The sequence below is a fragment of the Spea bombifrons genome, chromosome 4 (assembly GCF_027358695.1).
Source record: "Spea bombifrons isolate aSpeBom1 chromosome 4, aSpeBom1.2.pri, whole genome shotgun sequence".
NCBI lineage: Eukaryota > Metazoa > Chordata > Amphibia > Anura > Pelobatidae > Spea > Spea bombifrons.
The window spans coordinates 92,525,216-92,543,342 of NC_071090.1; the positions used below are offsets into that span (position 1 = coordinate 92,525,216).

Here is an 18,127-nt window from a genome sequence, read left to right on the forward strand (position 1 = left end):
GAAGCTGCACAGTTTAATGCCCCATGAAGTGAACTCAGAAGGGACACAACGAAAACGACACTGCAACAACTTTCCCTGTGTAAGTCTTAGTTTAATTCATGCAGTTCGTGAATATTTGAGTTTTAGCTGCCACGTAAGGTGTCTGCAACTCAGATTTAAGGGACCAATCCTTGTTCCAACCACAAAGTGCTGCCAAACATTGTGGTAGCCACCTGAAAAGCGCTACCAAACATTGTGCAAGCCACCTGAAAAGTGCCACCAAACACTGCGCCAGCCACGTAAAAAATCAAAACCAAACACACACAACTGCCAAAGATTGTGCCAGTCACATTAAGTGCCATGCTGTCCAGGTAAATGCTACCACCAAGTCAGACACACGATAAGTGCCACCCAACATTAAATATACAGTGCCCAGCAAACAAATGAACAATATGACCACCGGCCTATATGCTTTGTATAGTTTGTTACAGTTCTTTAGCACACATACATCGCACTGGATTTCACACTTGCCTCTAAAAAAGTGTGTTTTTAGCTTAGGTTTTGCTAAATGTATAAGCAAGCAATACCTAATTATAGCACTGAATAATCAGTCAAGACCTTTGTATAGAACAGTGTAATGAATTCTGTCGTTGCTTGTTTAGCACACAGCACGATTGGACCACGACTCCTATCCACAGGCCGAAAGCGATGGAAGCTGCCATTCCCCGGCCATTATATAACAAAATAATTCCACTCTTGTTTATCAATGATCAATACCCCGTTGTCTTCTCACGCCTACTGCAGGTGGGATGGAGACCATTTCCATTGTTTTATTTAATTAGCGCAGTGGCTATCTTCCAAACATTACAACTCGATCCATAGGAAATCGGTAGTTCTAAATGCCAACAGAGGTGCTGTAAGCCCATAGCCAGGAGATGCGATGATTTGAATTTCTTAAATATAGGCAGCTGTTCCTACCAGAGGTGCAATACAGTAAGTGTCGACTTCTTAATACACAAAAGAGGCTTTTCCTATATTATACACTGCGATTGTATGATGCAATTTATCGTTAGCCCAAAGTCTGGTTCCAGGGCCTGCATCACTCACGTGTACGAAGCAAGGTTAGGGGCCTTCTAAAAATACCCAGGGCTCTACTGCTTGTGTATGCAGAAAGTGTGCCGCCCCAACCAGGGCGAACCCACCGCCCCTCCTTCCTGGCAGACCCACAGCCAGAAGATGGATTAACTGTCGCTACAAATTGACTCGCCGCAGCCTCCCCACTCCTCCTGAATCATGTCACTGTCACACGGGGAATGGGACGATGGAAGGGGACATTGTGGGGGAGGGTGATCAGAACTCAAGCGCGGACTTAAACAGAGAGGACCCAGAGTGTGAGCGTAGGGAACAGTGAAAGGTGAGTGCAAGACAGCAGAAAAGAGTGTGAGCGAGAGTGCATAACAGAATACAAGAAGAGCAAAGAGAACGTGGGCAGGCAATGTACCCCATTGTGATGTCTAACATGATATCAGGGGTACATACCTCTCTGTGCACCCCAATACTGTCACATCATTCATATCCCAATACAAAGGCATACATGTTTCTACAAATCAGAAGTGTAGGACCCCAAATATTCTGCTATTGGTTCACTCTCTGAAGAATTTTGGGAGCTCAAACTACTCCACCACCATCAATCTTCCTGGATCCCTGTGTTCTAAATGCTCCTCCGTGCAAAGACAAAAACTGCTAAATTAATACCTCTCAACAGCTCACAATCATTTTTATCTCCAGTAGTCTGGAGTGGACGGTCTTTTCACAGTTTGTGATACCCTCCTGTCAACCAACAAGAACATATTTCTAGTTTGTCATCTTATTAAAAAGTTCCTACTTTAAAAAAAAAGGCACAAGACTCATGGACACCACCAGGTAATATTAAGTATCTTATCACAACTTGCCATGATATTTACAGAACACAAAAAAAAACATCTCCCAAGATGTGACATCATATCGAATAGACCCTTTCATTTGGGAAATGTGATTTCTGCATGCTGAAAACACACTGATCAAGAGAGTACACGGCCGAGCCTTCTGGACTGTGGTGGGAAGGAGTTAATGTACAAGTAGCAGTAAAATAAGATGCTAGGTGTAAGGACAAATGGAAGCAGACAGTAAGTGTTTCCATTTGTTGGATCTCAGACTTTGCTCTGCTTAGAATTCAAAATGCTGAGTGACTCCCAACACAGAAAATGAGCCGTCTCTAGAACAGACGGGGGATCCAGAGACTAACGATCCACAGCCAGAATAGCGACGTCCCTACCAGAAACGTAAACGGTCAGGGTGCTCTCCAAGGTGCTGAAGAGATTTACAGGCAAAGGGCAAAGCAAGAAGCATGCAAGAGCTTCTCACATAGATATGGAGTCTAAGAGCAATCGTACACCAAAAAGTAACAGAGTAACATATAATAGAAAAGAGGAGAGTAGAAAAAGATACAGTTAAAGAGGAGGAAGAATGATAGCGAGAAAAGTAACAGGTAAAAAAGTAAAAGAGCCACGCTATCAATATACAGTTATTGTACATTCAAAGTATTACAGAAACCCCTATGCCAAATTAAAAGAGGACCTGAGACTGATTTGCATAGACATATGGTAAGTCCATGATGAATAGAAATCTTGGATAGAGATCAATTCATTTGGAAGCCTTACAGGGGTAAAGGGCAGGTCGGTGGCACGAGTGGTACTTTTATATAGTCACCGTGTAGACTTTGTAGGAGTCGATCATAACTTGACCTGCTTTTCTAGGTTTTAGAGAAACTCCAGACACAGAATTGTTCTTTAAGTGAAACAGGCATGGTTTGTTGGAACAAGTACATCCAACCCTAAATAAAATAAATGAAATCTGTGATTGAGTCTAGTGATATATTTGGCTAGTTGCCTATCCATGGGTTGAAGGCTTGTTTGGTAACAAGAACTTACATACAACATGTTCTTTTAGCAAAATGTTCTCTCTCTCTTACCTCTGTGAAGTGGAGGGGCATTTAACCTACTCTTCATTACTAGATGAAGGGAGCCCCCAAACTAAAAACCCTACTCTCCACATGTCCCACCCAAGGACCCAAAATGTACACAATAAAGTATAATATTACAGCATCTCTCGTTGATTACTCAGGGTAGATATCCTGCAGAACATAGGAAGGAGTACATACACCCTCCATTACTATTCCATGAACTCTGCCATACTCACGTTTGATAAGAATGAGCCAAACGTCAAACAATTTATAAAGTCAAAAGCTCTTCTTCATGCGAAACTCCATTAGCGACAACACAGAAATAAACCTGGTGCTTAAGCTGACCCTGACCGTAGCCCCCGAGTACCTGAACCTGCTTTTGAAAGCACAAAGGCTTTTCTGCTTTCCCTTTAATCTTCTCTTGTAGAAAAAACAACAGTTTATGTTTGTTGAGGTCAATTGAATCAGAGGAGCTTGAAAGACATTTTATGTTTATTTTGTGAAGCAGATTTTTGAGCAATCGAATGAGTTGTTAAAAATAACCCAAGAGCACGGGTGAAATTAGACACAGTACACACAATCAGTTAAAATTAACAACACAGGGAAACGTAGACATGTCAGAGCAATCAATCACAATGATTTGATGAAGAAGCATCCTTCCTGTATCGCCCCAAAATGTAAAGAACCCCGTTTGGACCAGCGCTTTGTCAAGCAGCGCCCTGATGCAGCTGTCATCTCCCCCACTGACAGATACTGATTTCAGGTACATGTCAAAAGGCTCCGAGACCTGGAATCAAGTTCCCCATGTGACTGATAAGGCAGATAATAATAATAATTACAACTCATTAGTCCTTGATGCCTCGATGACAGTGACGAGACAAAACTCTGACAAGAAGTCAAAGAGCTGATTATATCTTGATTGTGAGACGGCAACAATTGAAGCCCTCCCTGTACAGATGCGGCTTGGGCCCCTTCCAACCTTAATTATCTAACAATCATCACAAATGAATGGGATGCTCATTAATTACAAGAGTCATTTCCTGCAAAGAATCAGCAAGGATCGCTTACCCACCTGGGATCGCGAGTCTGAGGGAATGCATTAGACAATGATACCTTAGCATGTCATACACTGTGACCTCCTCACTGCACATCAACGGGCTGTGCGGTCTATCTTCAAGTCAAAGCCGCAGCTTAGCCGGGACAGGGTCATTATAACGCGGACGGTAAACCGGCTGGGGATTAATAAAACGGACTCAGACACTGCTGGGTTCCTACACAATGTTAGATCATCAGGACAAGTTCGGGCAGCGCAGGGTTACAATAAAACGTTTGGCAAACTGACTACAGGATAGGTACAAACCGCAATGGGTTTCCCTCACTGAAGTGGTAGAGGTTAATAAAGTGAGATAGTTTAAATATGCATGGGGCAGCCGTAATCCTACCCTGAATACAAAGACAAATGAATGATTAAGAATTTTAGGTTTTTCCAGCAGGAAGAAAATAGACAGTCTAGCGAGGCTCTTCTCTGCCGTCACATGTCAGGTAAACGGCTGCAGATTATCAGGACAGGTTCAGCCATGTGAATCATTAATACTTTCCCTTTCAGCCTTTGAGATATGCTAATCTATTTCACATTTGACTGCTGTTTAAACACAGACTATTATTCTACCTAGGTTTTGTATTATGCTGTGATGTGATACCTTGCCGTGGATGTGGCTCAGCGCACACAGTCTGGACACTTAGTAGGTACACACGCATAAATGGAGCGTTTATACAAATCCGCAGAGATTAATAACAATAAAATGATATCACTTTACTAAAGGGGATAACCTTTACTGTTCTGGTTATTCTGAATTAGGTAACTGGGGCCCTCTAGATATATCTCATCAATGACGATGATGATGGGAAATGCAGTCTGGAGGGCTGTGGCTGTCAAGGGCCAGGGTATTCAAGCACCCACCAAATCTTTTTTATGACTAGTGGAACATTTGTTATTTTTGCTGTTAATATTGTTCATAATATAATGTTTGTAAGCAGCTGCATCTTCTACCCCTGACTGATGACAGAGAACAGACTTCATTAGCATTGCCATAAAGAATCAACTCAGTGTGGTGTTTGAGCACCGAGCATCATCCATAATACCGCATGGCTAAAAATAATGGCAGCCTCCAGGTCTGCAGATAAAGGAAGTTTAATGGGACAAAATGACATAAACCCAGATTTTTGTCAAATCTAACCTACATTATTGCATACAGCATTGTCTTTTATGCTTAAGAAGAAAAATATTTTCCCCGTGGGATTTCCCCTTGAGCCTGATGCTGGCCTTCGGATAGCTGCCTGTCTGTCAGACATCCGTCGCATACAATTCATGCAGGTGTGAAGCCGATAACTCAATTAGCTATTGTAAGCTGTAACTCTTTGACATGGGTCAGCCATAAATTAGATGACAGCCCTCATTCTTCCGCTGCCAGGCAGTCACACCTCCCTCCATATCCTGCCTTGCAGAGCCTTCACATAATAACCACATGGAAGATTTTTAGTGACAATTACGGCATACCATGACCTTGTGCCGCTACTGAAAGAACAAGGAAATTCCACCAATTAGTCTGAATCCATTAATACCCGCTATCTTCTTCCAGGAAGGTCAGGGGTTGGTGAGCTCCGAAGCACTTAGGATCGGACTGAATGCCGCTCTGTCCTTATGTGACAATCATCATATTCAGTTGTGTCCCCATGTAACATAGAGTTTCTACCCCTAGGGGGTTAAACGTAAGCAGAACCTTAACTCTGCTTCCCCTACTTAAAAAGCAATCATACTGGTACAAATAAAAGTAGGCACTTTATCTCACCTCCAAATGTAACCAAAAATCACACAGCCCGATATCACTCAGTTCTGTATCTGGATAAATAATACATTAGAGAACCTCCGTTCAAAGACAAGGGGAGGTCAGCCATTACTACGTGGATGAGATGCCGAGCGTGTCTCTCCGAAAGAGCTGACTGGAAAGGGGACGGTTCAACAAGGTTCAGAAATATCACCAAGTAGGGGGCAGAAAGTTCTGATCATTAACTTCTAAAGCAATGTGTACACGGCAAAACATAGAATACATTACACAATAAATACCATCAAACGCACGGTGTGTTTAGACTGTACGGCTGTTGAGAAAGAATTTGGAGATGGTTCTTTGGGGATTGAACAAGGTTTTTCAAATGTTGGTAACCTGATGACGGACTGACCCCTCACTGTTCAGTAGCCTGGCTAGAGGGGGCAGAGGGTTCCATCCCTACATAATTTAGGAGATAATGAGAAAGGGGGGTCAAAGAAAGGGGAGAGATAAAAGAAAGGGAGGGACAAAAATAGAGACATAAGGAGAAAGGGTGGGGATAGGGGGAAAGGGTGAGGTAAAGAGAAAGGGGAGAAAATGGAGAGATAAAGAAAAAGGAGTAGATAAAAAGAAGGAGAGTGAAGGAAAAGGGGAAGAGAGAAAGAGAAGGTGAAAGAAAGTAAGAGGGTGGGGAGATAAAATAAGACAGAGATAATTAGAGATAATGAGAGATAATGAGAAAGAGGAGCCATATTGAGATAGTGGAGAAATTATGAGAAAAGGGAGAGTGTGTGTGTTTGGATGTTAGGACAAGTATGTCTAAGGGAAAACAAGTATGTGGATGCAATCAGGATGCTGAGACAAGTCCTATGTGTGCAATCTGGGTGCTGGGCCAAGCCCTGTGGATGCAATCTGAGTGCAGGGGCAAGCCTTATGTGTGCAACCTGTCTGTCTTTAAAAAGGAGAAGGGTTAGAACAAGAGGTCAGAGGTTTAGAAGTAATATAATGAAGGTAGATAAGTACAACAGTCAACCAGCAGAGGTGGCATAGACTGATACGGTGACGGAATTTATACATATGCAGAAGATAAGCATAAAGCTATCCTGAATCTAAGACAACACCAAGGGATGATTAAGGTCAGAGTCTCTACATAAGGAAAAGCGGGCAAACTAAGTTGGTTCCGCTGTTAAATTCTATGTTTCGAAACGTTCTATAGGAACAAAGCGTTGCTCTCTTTGCAGTAAATACCCTAAAGCTGCCAGCTGATCCATGCAGTACATACAGACGGTTCTTCATGGTTATAGAATACAAAAAGGAAAAGGGTATCTTGATGTCTACCAACTACTGATGGTGCCCACAATCTTCGGCCGGAGGAAAGTGTGCTCAAACAACATTATTATATAGCCCCAGACGTCCTGCCATAGGCCAGAGGTTCTCGTACATTTCCAGTGAACCTTAAAACACAGCACAATATCATTTTGAGGGGCCCACCTGCTTTGTAAAACACATTTTATGCGGTTTAGTATGAGTGTGTGATGGGAAATCGAGGACTCCGAGCTGGAGCGGCCTGCGTGTCCGTGTAACGCTACAGGTTTCTTATAAATGCACATTGTCCATGTCAGTCCGAACCCCTGGCAGTGTTTAACAGATTTATACCTCCAGTGCTGACATGTTTGTCTTCCTTTTTTATCCGGCTATAAGTGATGCCGTTCTGCTGCTATAATTCTTATTTACTGGACTGGTCGGCCGCTGGCCATCACAGAGAAATAGATTTTGAGAATTTATTTCACCCCAAGCTTCAGTGAGAGAGGGCGAGAGCAAGCGACAATTTATTAGCACTTTGTTCACATTCCTCATCTCAGCACTCAGTGCCGCTATACCTCGTGAGCTGCGTTTGGTAGTAGGAGACCCAGTCACACCGTGCACCACAGCCAAGGGTGATACGGAACAATAGAAGGAGTTCTACGGGGACTTATATACAGAGCACTAAGAAGAATCGGCTGGAAGTGGTAGGTATATTAGGAGAAATAGGTGCAGTTATAGGGATGTTTCTTTGGAGCAGGAGTAGCCAACAAGTAGCCCAGCAGCCGTTGTGGATGTTAAGCAGATCATGCATTATAGGAGTTAAAGAGACACTTGAGTGTCTCATTAGGTTCCCTCGAATGTTCGCTCAGCCAGAGCTGGAGCTGTGATAATTACTGTATGTTGTATGTTAGGACAAGTGTTGGTGTGAACACATCTCCGGCAAGACAAATAGTGCGAGGGCAGGGGATGGGGCAAATGCATATTGGGGGGATTCTGTAGAACCCCTCAATGCAATTCCAGGAGTGCACCATGAAAATGTACACATGCATTAAAGAGAATATGATGGTTTGAGTATCCCTTTAAAGGGGTTACTTAGACAGTAGGAATTATTATAGTATAGGGTTACTATTCCTTGTTCTGTTCTTTTCACTGAAATCGCCCAACATCCTAGGTTTCAATAAAATAATTATAAGCAGGGAACCAAACCGTTGATGGCCAATTCAGTTTAAAGGAGCGGGTCTAAGACCGCAAGGGTATAGAAAGAAAGAGATCAATTAATTGGCCCCAACTACTCAAAAAAGATGTGTAAGACATAGGAGCATTCCCAATAAAGTGAAGCAGCGTGTGTAAAAATGTTCTAAGCCAACAAATGTGTTTACTGGAAGAGGTCAAACAGATGCGTTGCCTGCTTCTTCTGCATATATTTTGTATATATTCTGAAATGTGAATGAATGGTTTTGTTCTAAAAACAGACAGAGGAGGAGAAAAGGCTAGAGGAAAAATATGCAGCCAGACGCGGAAGAGGAACATGAAAGACGTTTTCACAAAAGAAGAATGAAGACAGACAAGAAAGTGACACGGGCAAGCTGCGGGCAAGCTGCGGGCAAGCCTCCTGCATCCAGCAATAACAAAAGGCAACTCCAGCTAAACCCTTCTACTCCCCAACTGCCCCGCAAATGTCAAAGCCATTAGACCGTGCCACAGAGTCACTGGAAGGGGTATATCGCATATACACGAGTCGCTTAATACACACCAGCAAACTCTGTAGCCTTATTGCATGCCGCACATTCAACGTACAATACAGGAGTATCCATGAGATACGTGCTCATGAACCACAACTCTCATAACTCTCAGCTACTTTGAAATCAAGAAAAACTCTATGTTTCTATGTAGAAATTAAATGTGTTCTGGAAAAGGTGACCGACATGGCAACCTTATAGCAACCCCTGCTATAGTAAGAAGGCGCAGGGATTAAGATAAGGATTTAACTCACCATCGACATGACCTTGAATGGAAACTGTAGAAATACTCGGCATCACTGTGCGATGCAGCATGAATGCTGTCGTTCTATACAGCACACTAATCCTGGAAGGATACTCGGCATCACTATAGATCATCATATATCTATGGTGGGGGGAGCCTGGAGAAGCGCAAAGGTATGCCGTGTGATAATATACGTTTATTATAGGGACCATATGGAGAAACCCAGCACTAATGTAAACAGAAACGAGATGGACAATGCAGAAAGGCATAATCGCTCGCACACATTTTCAGCGCGCGTCACACTTAAATGAAATGCACAGAGAGATTGGCGAAATATATTCTGATTAATGCTACTAATTAGAAGGGAAACAAACAAGGCAGGATCCGGGGCTGCGGCTTTTTGCTCGCAAGACGCGAAATTAAATTATTCCAAAATGCATAGGGACAGATAATGACACAGGAGGAGGCAGAGGGAGGGGGACGTGGCGTCGGGGAGACACGCCGCTCCGTCTGCCCAAACATACCCTTAAAATGAAAGGAGGACGCCAGGACCTGGTGCGCTGTATGCGGTTTAACCTTTTCACTGCCAGGGCGATGCAAAAACACCGAGTGGCTCTTTCTAAATGATACAGATCCATCATCCAAGCCACAGCTTCCAGCCTGGAAGGGACAGCACTTCTCTGTGCCTGTAGTAGTAAGAATCTAGAGACTGCCATGACCGAAGGCTCCGATTGTCTCCTTGTTGCGGACTTTAAATATTTATGTGTATTTTGTGTTTTAAACATGCTCTCATACTCAACTTCCTCGTAACTTAACAGACTAAGCAAATCTCCATCTCCCACTGACTTTGCAACTGGGATCACATAAAAATTTCAAGGGACAACTCAGCTACCATATGCATTAAAGTGAACGCTAAACTTCCATAGAATAATACAGTTTTTTTCCTCGCCAGGGAGAAGTCTTAACCTTTCCACGTCCAAGCCTTGGTTGGAAACTACATAACCTACTTGCTATAAACTTAGTTCATCTCTCTGAGTTGGTTCCCTGTAAATGATCCCTCTAACCTTACTGAAAATGGTAAAAAGTCATAATTTTGTTATTTAAAAAAAAAATGCCTTTACAATGCCCCCCTCCGCCGACATGCCTCACTTGTTTTATTAACAGAGAGCCAGCCGATCGATCAAGTAATAGGTATCTTGCCTCCGGGTAAACATATTGAGGTCAGTGTGTCATACATAGAATAAAATGCGGACGGTCTGGTGAAAATTATTTACTCTCTAGATTTTCACTTCTAGGACTTGATGTTTTATACAAAAGGTGGTATTTGGCGTCCGTACATCCCATGCATTGTGTACGTCTGTGGTTTTGGCAAACATCGTTTCCATGCATAGACGGAATAGTATCAACGGACAACCTTTTCCTGCTAAAAGCAATATATTTTTTCTGAATTTTATATACATTGGGAAGCCTTGCTCTATTAAAGCAGATCGGTCAAATACGGTATTTTGGCTACTTAAAAGTCACCATTAATTATAGCATTATAACGCTGGGCATACAATAGTTTTTATTTAGAAATAGAAGAGATTTGCATTACGGCAACAGGTTTCTATTAAACCATGCCTCCCAACAATCCTGATTTCTAGGCGCTGTTCTGCTGTCCCAGGTAGCTGCCCTGCCGTCAGCAACATGTAGAAATTAGATGTCGCCAATACTGCCAACCCAACTAACTAGAAAGGGTGTTATCTCTAGAATCAGCAATCATTAAATGATTTACAGTATACATTATTGATCCTCATGCCTCCTTGTATTGTGACGATAATACGATATGCACAGGTGCACAGGTCAGCAGTAAGCTTTTTCATCTTTTTTTAATTTGCTTGTAACAGAATACCTATCCAAGAATGGCTGCGTGCGATCCGTTGTACAAAGGAATCACAGGACTCAACGGAACAGCTCGGGACAAGTTCAATCTGCATGTCACAGTTCCGACAATATGTACAATATATTTTTTTTAAATAATTTTAATTTAAGTGTTTAACTGTAAATTTGTATTCTGTTTTCTTTGTTATTCTTTTTTTTGTTTGTGTGTTTGTTCTGTCGTGTATCGTTGCCCGTTTCCCTACATGTGATGTTACTCGTTTCCTTCTTGGGTCATGAGGGGAAATGTATAAATGTTAAAAAAAGAAAAACTTAAAATAAAGATATATTAAAAAATATATATTTTTTTTGCGTAAGAAAAGACTTTGTTACTTATCATTCCGCCAATCCCAACCGGTTTTCTCTTGTAGACAGTACAGTTGCCAGCAATGTCTGATATACACGGATCTTCACTTTGTTTTCACAAAGTGGGAAAAATAGTCTTGGGCTTATAAATCTTAGAATGTGGCTTAAAGTGTAGGTAGTCAAAAATTAGCAACCTGATAGGCACTTATTCCTATACCATTGGATATAGAACTAATTTGCTTTGGAGACTGAGGACAAAGGACGCATGTAGCTTCAAAAATAACCTCAAATATATTTCTTGATGAACAGGACAAGGTGAAATTTACAAACTGGGCTGTCTAAAGAAAGGTAGTCCCTATGCTCTCCCGCGTTGGGCTGTATAGCACATGGGATGACGGAATTATGACCCTAAGCGGTGGATATGCTATGTGGAAAGTGAGGTCATAGTGTTCTAACGCTTCACGCTTTCTATGAACTTAAAAGCATCATTACTGAAGCATAAAAAGAGACATTAACTAATAAAATGTGATAAACATGTAGAAATTGTAGCTTAGTTACAGAGAGACTAAAGATATCACATCATGAAAGGGACACTGCATCCATCATATACACTTTAATGCATGTGAGGGCTAAGAAAGTCGCTTTAACTTTACAGTGTCCACCTTGTGAATGTGTATTCATAGAAAGTGTCCATTAATTTTAATGGGCACAGTTTCCTGCCACGGATTGGCTGCTTGAACCAGCCAATCAGTGTCAAGAAATGTTGGTTTGCATTGTATGGAAGTGCAAGAAGGTGATCCAATGCATCGCCACAACATTAATTAAGCACATGCATTGACTATTTCTATGGAGATTTGATTAGATCTTTTTTTAGTGGCATGGTTCAGCCAACATCCAGGGGAGAATGCATTAGAAGTATAAGAACGTGTGCCCCGAATGCCCGTGCATGCGCATGATATGTGCATGAACAAGAAATTCAGAACTCCTTTCTTGCCAGTCGATGGATGGCAGCCGCCAATAAAGTAAAAAGCCAGCTTTTGTAAGTTACGTTCTGCTAATTCCACTGAATGAAAGGCAATGTCTCAGGAAGAAATAGGGTATCACTGCCCCTTTAACTTAACATTGGACTTTGAGTCTATTAAGGGCAAAGGATGCGGCGATATAAAATAATAATGAACTATTTAAGAAAAAACAAATCTTTTTTATAGATCGCGTGTACGGTTTATAGGGAACAAGACGATGGGTTTGAGATAGCTTTTAAAATATAACAAGAGATTGTATATCAGGAATCCAGAATTCGGTAAAAAAAGACAGCAGAACCAAACAATTAACTGCTCCGATTGATACAATCTCTTCCCGAGCAGGATGATTTGTAACAGTTCATAGATCCAGGAGGAGTACAGATTGGGGGAAAAACAGTTTAATGAAACAAACAGATTCTAGGTTGTAAAAAAACACCAAAACACGCTTAAAGAGACAGCAATGGTTAATTTAAATTTGTCTTATACAAAATCCCACGATTGGAGAAATTCACAGATTTTTTACATAATTACAGGATAGACTACTTGTGTTTGTTTTATTGAACCCTTTTAGCAGATATTAATCACAATTCATCTTTGATTTCAAAGGTTATAGTGCAGGAGGGCACTTGGTCACCTGGTGGGAGAGGGAAGGCATTATACATACTGGTTTGATACACTGGGGGGTTATGTATAAAAGGCAATTCCAGTGCAACCTGGTTAATGTTAATCAATACGCAGACATTTTCATTGGTTGCTATGGTGACTGCACTAGATTAGTTCTTTACACAACTATAGTGGGTTAAAGGCCACACAGATAAATAGAGTATACCCACTCCTTCCCCCTCTAAAGTCTACTGGGGGCTAACCTGGGAGATAATCAGATATGGCATGTTCACATGACCCAAGTGCCCCTATCTTGGAGAGTCAGTCCCTCTTACTTATCCTGCTTTCCCTCGTTCCTAGAAGCTCACAGACCTTGCTGTGTATCAGAGTATCACAGGGCTCCCCAGGGATACATAATGTATAAATGATTTGCTTTACTCTGTTTCTGAATGGCTTACGGTAGATCTGTCATCCTATAAAACATATACGTGTGTCACATGATAAAATTTACAGTTTAGAAGAAAGATAATCTACAACAAAGACTCGCGAGCACTTAAAAGTCCAGAGCCACATGCTCCAGGCTGCCAGCAGTTACATACTGAGGGTCCATTAAACATCAAAAAAGAAGAGAAGCATTCAAATTCCACCTCATCTGCAAGTGGCCGCTAAAGTGTATCCTTTATAAAAGATTATAATAAATGTGTATATTATATATTACATATATATGTAAAATTTATTATACTTTAGACGAGGTGGCATTTGAATGTTTCTCTTTTTTGATGTCCTATTTTAGGGTTTGGACGCCCATTAAGTGAGTGTAGCTTGTTGTATATATATTTCGCTCCCCTTCTTGGTTATCCCAGTTAGAAATCATATTTTATGACATAAGCACAGTGACATCAGTCGTCGCGTGCCACAAGGAGGGCTTTCACACAGAGCTTTACTCACTCTGAGCCACTTGCTTGGACCTCCATAAGATAAACTAGTCCTATTGTTATATACATTAGTCTGCAACTTTTTAATCAGGAAATGTATCAAATTAACACGCAACATTAGCTTAGTGAGAGAATATATTTTTGGCATATTTTGTCTTTTATGGGTCAGTGTAGAAAAAGATGCAAAGTCACACCAGCTTATGGGATCTCAGAGGTCTCTTCCTCACACAATTATTAATAGCTTTCTGAGTCCCAACCCTAATCATTGTGTATCCTGCTGACTGGTCCAAGAGGAAACCCCTCGTTCAACACAAGTGACCCCGCCATCGTTATGGTTTGGTGAACTCTGGTTTACTTTGACAAACAAAATGGTGGAGCCGCACATGGGGTCTTTGAGGAGTGCGAATAGCTGTTCCAGTGAAGTCTCCTCATACAGCCATAGCAGCTGTTCAATATTTATAACTTAAGCTAGAAAAGACAAAACAAGCAATATATAATATTAAGACGTATACCTTTACTGAGGAAGTATTTTTATAGCAACTTACGCCTCATTTTTCTGCTCTCCGATGTACGCTACATAACATGTAGTAGTTTGACGCAATTTTTTCCAGAAGAGAAGGTAACAGAATTAAACCAAGAATGTCCCGTAAATCCGAGGAATTACACACGGGATCAAGGTGCCGATATTGACAAGGCCACCTCATCTCCTCTTGCTTTGTATCTCAACATATCTGAGTTTGAAAGGGTTAATGCGAGCAGTACTGCCCCTCTGGGGGCACTCCAAAATGAGAACATTTAGGGTGTCATTTATTACAGTTAAACAGAAACGTATTTCATTTAGTAATTGGCTCCGCGCCCTCCACCATCCCTCCTTTCTCTTTTTTTTCTTTGCAGATGAAAACTCATAAATGAAATATGTTGGCCGCCTGCCCAGCAAGGAAATATAAAGGAATGAATAATGTTTCTATCTCAATCACAGTCATTGCTTTTAATATTCCTAATTACTTGAAAAAGCTGCGTATTCAGTCCAGGAGAAAGGTCTTTTCTTCTGCTGTCTCTTTTTCACTTTGTACTCAGGGGGATCAGGAGAAATTCCAAGCGCGGTCCCCTCCTGCCCCCGTCTTTACGGGGGGGGGGGGTATTGGAAAACAGAACAGACAGAGCTCTTTGCTCTCTGTGTTAATAGGGCAATATTAACTAAGTTTAGTGAGCATTGCCACTGCGTAAGGGAGAGTTAATATGGTTACCCTAAAGTAGGCGAGTTACAAACTCAGTCAAGGGGAGGCAGAGGATTAGATGTAATGAAAGCAAATATTACTTTACTGAGAGGGTGGTAGATAAAGGGAAATGCCCCCCAGCAAAAGTGGTCGATGTTAAGGGAATTTAGACATGCATAGGGTAAGCATAAAGCCATCCTAAATCTAAGAGGAGACCAGGAATTGATTATGGTCTGAATCTGTACTTCAGGAGAAGTTGGCAGACTAGATTGACTAAAGGGTTCTTATGTGCACCCCCTTCATGACAAAGTCCGTACATGTACGGACTCACAATGCATTGTTTTTAATAGGTTTAAGGACAACCCATTGTCCTTAAGTGGTTAGATTCTATGCCAAAATGGCCATCTAAAAACTTAAATGACATATTTTCTACAATAAACTAGGTAAATGTCCTCCTGGAATCACAGGGGTATCCTTCCTAATTACAGGACGGTCACATTAACAGAGCATGTTTTCACAGGGAACAGAGACTAGGCTTATAATGCATTATAATAGTAGGGCTGGTGAATTAAGGGGTTAATTGTGGGTATACAGGTAAGCTGCATGAACCAATAGGAGAACACATCATTGATTACAGCAAAAGACAGAAGTAGTAATAGGGAGAGGGTACAGGCCGCAATCTGAAAGATGGTGAAATGAAAGCGTGATTATAAGGAAAGGGATAAGGATGAAGGAAGCAGTTATGTGGATGCTGAGACCACCTGCAGCACCTACGGTGAATGAGACAGCACCAGCTATACCGTGTTACACAGCACAGTGACCTCTGGACAAGACGAGGCCCCTAATTCTAGGCTACAGGCTGTAGCCCAGTGTAAATGCAGAGTGATCTCCATAATCTGTAACACATTAGTCCTTTCTGAGTGTCAGCTCTTGCGCCACTCTGTACTCACCACTCGAGCAGTCTGCACCACCCCAGCCGGGCTCACAGTGACAGGTATCCGGGGACACGCAGCGGCCGTGAACACACTCCTCGGTACACAGCGCTGCAAGGAGAGAGGGCAGAGCATTACACACCGGGCTGATACATTGATATAGACAGGGAAATTTCAGTGCACAGTGGTTAATGTTACTCAATGAGAAGAACTGTTCCATTGGTTGCTATGGTGACTGCCCCAGAATAGCCCTTACACAATCCCTCAAACTATAGTGGGTTAAGGGCCACACGGATAAATACAGATTACATGAACGCTCAAAGGTCTGAGCTGTAGAGGAATAAAATGTTGTAGAGAAAAACGCCACTTTCACATTTGTCTGTCAGACATTTAACATGGCAACGGAGGCTGAGAAAAGTCATTTTAGTTCATCAGGTTCTGATTTTCTGTTAGCTGCTGTTGCCTTTTAGACTTTTTGCCATTTACAGGGTTAACGTCAGGCATTGCTCTCCTTCCTCGGTTTGGTACTGTGGCAGATGACATTTAGGAAACTCTAAGCAGCCCACACACCAGTCCACTGTATTATCATTAAAGCTGAAGTTCCACGGTCAAATAGTTTTTGAGCATTGAATATCTGTGCTGTATATGGTAGTTTGGCAATGAAAAAGTTTTATCTAATTTTGTTCCAATAAACCTACTTTATCTGTAGATAATGAGTGTAGGCACTTACGTGATACAGTACTGTGCAAAAGTTTTAGGAAGGTGTGAAAAATGCTGTAAAGTGAGACATGTTAATAGTTTATTTCTACCATTTAACAAATCACAAAATGAGAAAATCTAAGTCAAATCAATATTTGGTGTGACCAGCCTTTGCCTTCAAAACAGCATCAATTCTTCTAGGCACACTTGTACCAAATCAGGAATTTCATAAGCATTTAAATGTATTGTTAAACAATCAATGGTCAGTTTAATATGTAGGTTAAAATGAATCACAATCATAAATAAACCAGGAGAGGAACAGCCAAACGGGCAAAAGTGATACACCATGGCAAGACTGAGCACAGGAACAACACACAGGGTAGTTACACCGCATCAGCAGAAATGGGTTTGCAGATGTTCTGTCCAAAGTGTTTTGAAGAAGCACAAAGAAATGTCATGTTGAGGACCGTAGACGCAATGGTCAGCTGCACATCATGCATCCCTTGGCAATCGGGAGATGTCAAGCAGTGCCATCAGCTTAGCATTGGCAGAAAATGGTGCGACCCTGGTACACCCATCTACTGTCTGGTAAGAAGTGGCCTTCATGGACGAAGTGCAGCCAAAAGGCCATATCTCCGACATAGAAACAAGCCCAATAGACTCAACTATACACGAAATACAAAGAAAAATGGCGGCAGATGCTCTGAACTGATGGGACATTTGACCGATTATATATATATATATAGGCTGTAGCTAAAGAAAGAACGGTACAAGAATGAGTATTTACAGGCAACAGTGAAGCATGATGGAGGATGCATTTCTGCAAATGGAGTTGGGGATTTGGTCAGAATTAATGGACTCCTCAATACTGAGACGTACAGATGATCATCCATCATGCAATACCATCAAGAGAGGCCCCAAATGTATTCTGCAGCACGACAATGACCCCAAACATACAACCAATGTCATTAAGCACTATCTTTACCACAAAGAAGAACAAGGAGTCCTGGAAGTGATGTTTGGCCCCCACAGAGCCCTGATCTCAACATAAAAATGTTTATTTTTAAAATTATTCTTACTTTACAGCATGTTTTCACACCTGCCTAAAACTTTTGCACAGTACTGTATATCTGGGTGACTCTCTAATCAAACACCACAAGGAGATGATTTTTATGGCAATGTCAACTAAGCCCTATTTTAGCTCAATAGACTTCTGTGAGTCAGAGGGTCACTCTGAGTTATTAAAGGGGCCGTTCAGCCATCATTTGCACTTTAATAGCTGTGTGGTCCCTTTTAAATTGTCGTGATGTCCCCCCTCCATATGTATATGCCCCCCCCACATCTTTTCTGTGCAGGAGATGTGTTCGGCCAAAAACATCTCCATGCGCGTGATGTACTAACCT

The 18,127-nt window shown here is 41.7% G+C and overlaps 2 protein-coding genes across 3 annotated transcripts in view; one reads left to right on the plus strand and one right to left on the minus strand.

Moving 5' to 3' along the window:
- MEGF11 (multiple EGF like domains 11) overlaps positions 1-18,127 on the minus strand; it is a 106,638-nt gene that overhangs the window by 71,334 nt on the left and 17,177 nt on the right. For both annotated transcript variants that reach the window (XM_053462327.1, XM_053462328.1), the window contains one exon: positions 16,044-16,136. In XM_053462327.1, the coding sequence (XP_053318302.1) occupies positions 16,044-16,136 (93 nt within the window). The remainder of the gene's footprint in view (positions 1-16,043; positions 16,137-18,127) is intronic.
- The window catches only part of DIS3L (DIS3 like exosome 3'-5' exoribonuclease), a 114,224-nt gene that overhangs the window by 6,416 nt on the left and 89,681 nt on the right, over positions 1-18,127 (plus strand). The gene's annotated exons all lie outside the window — the stretch shown is intronic.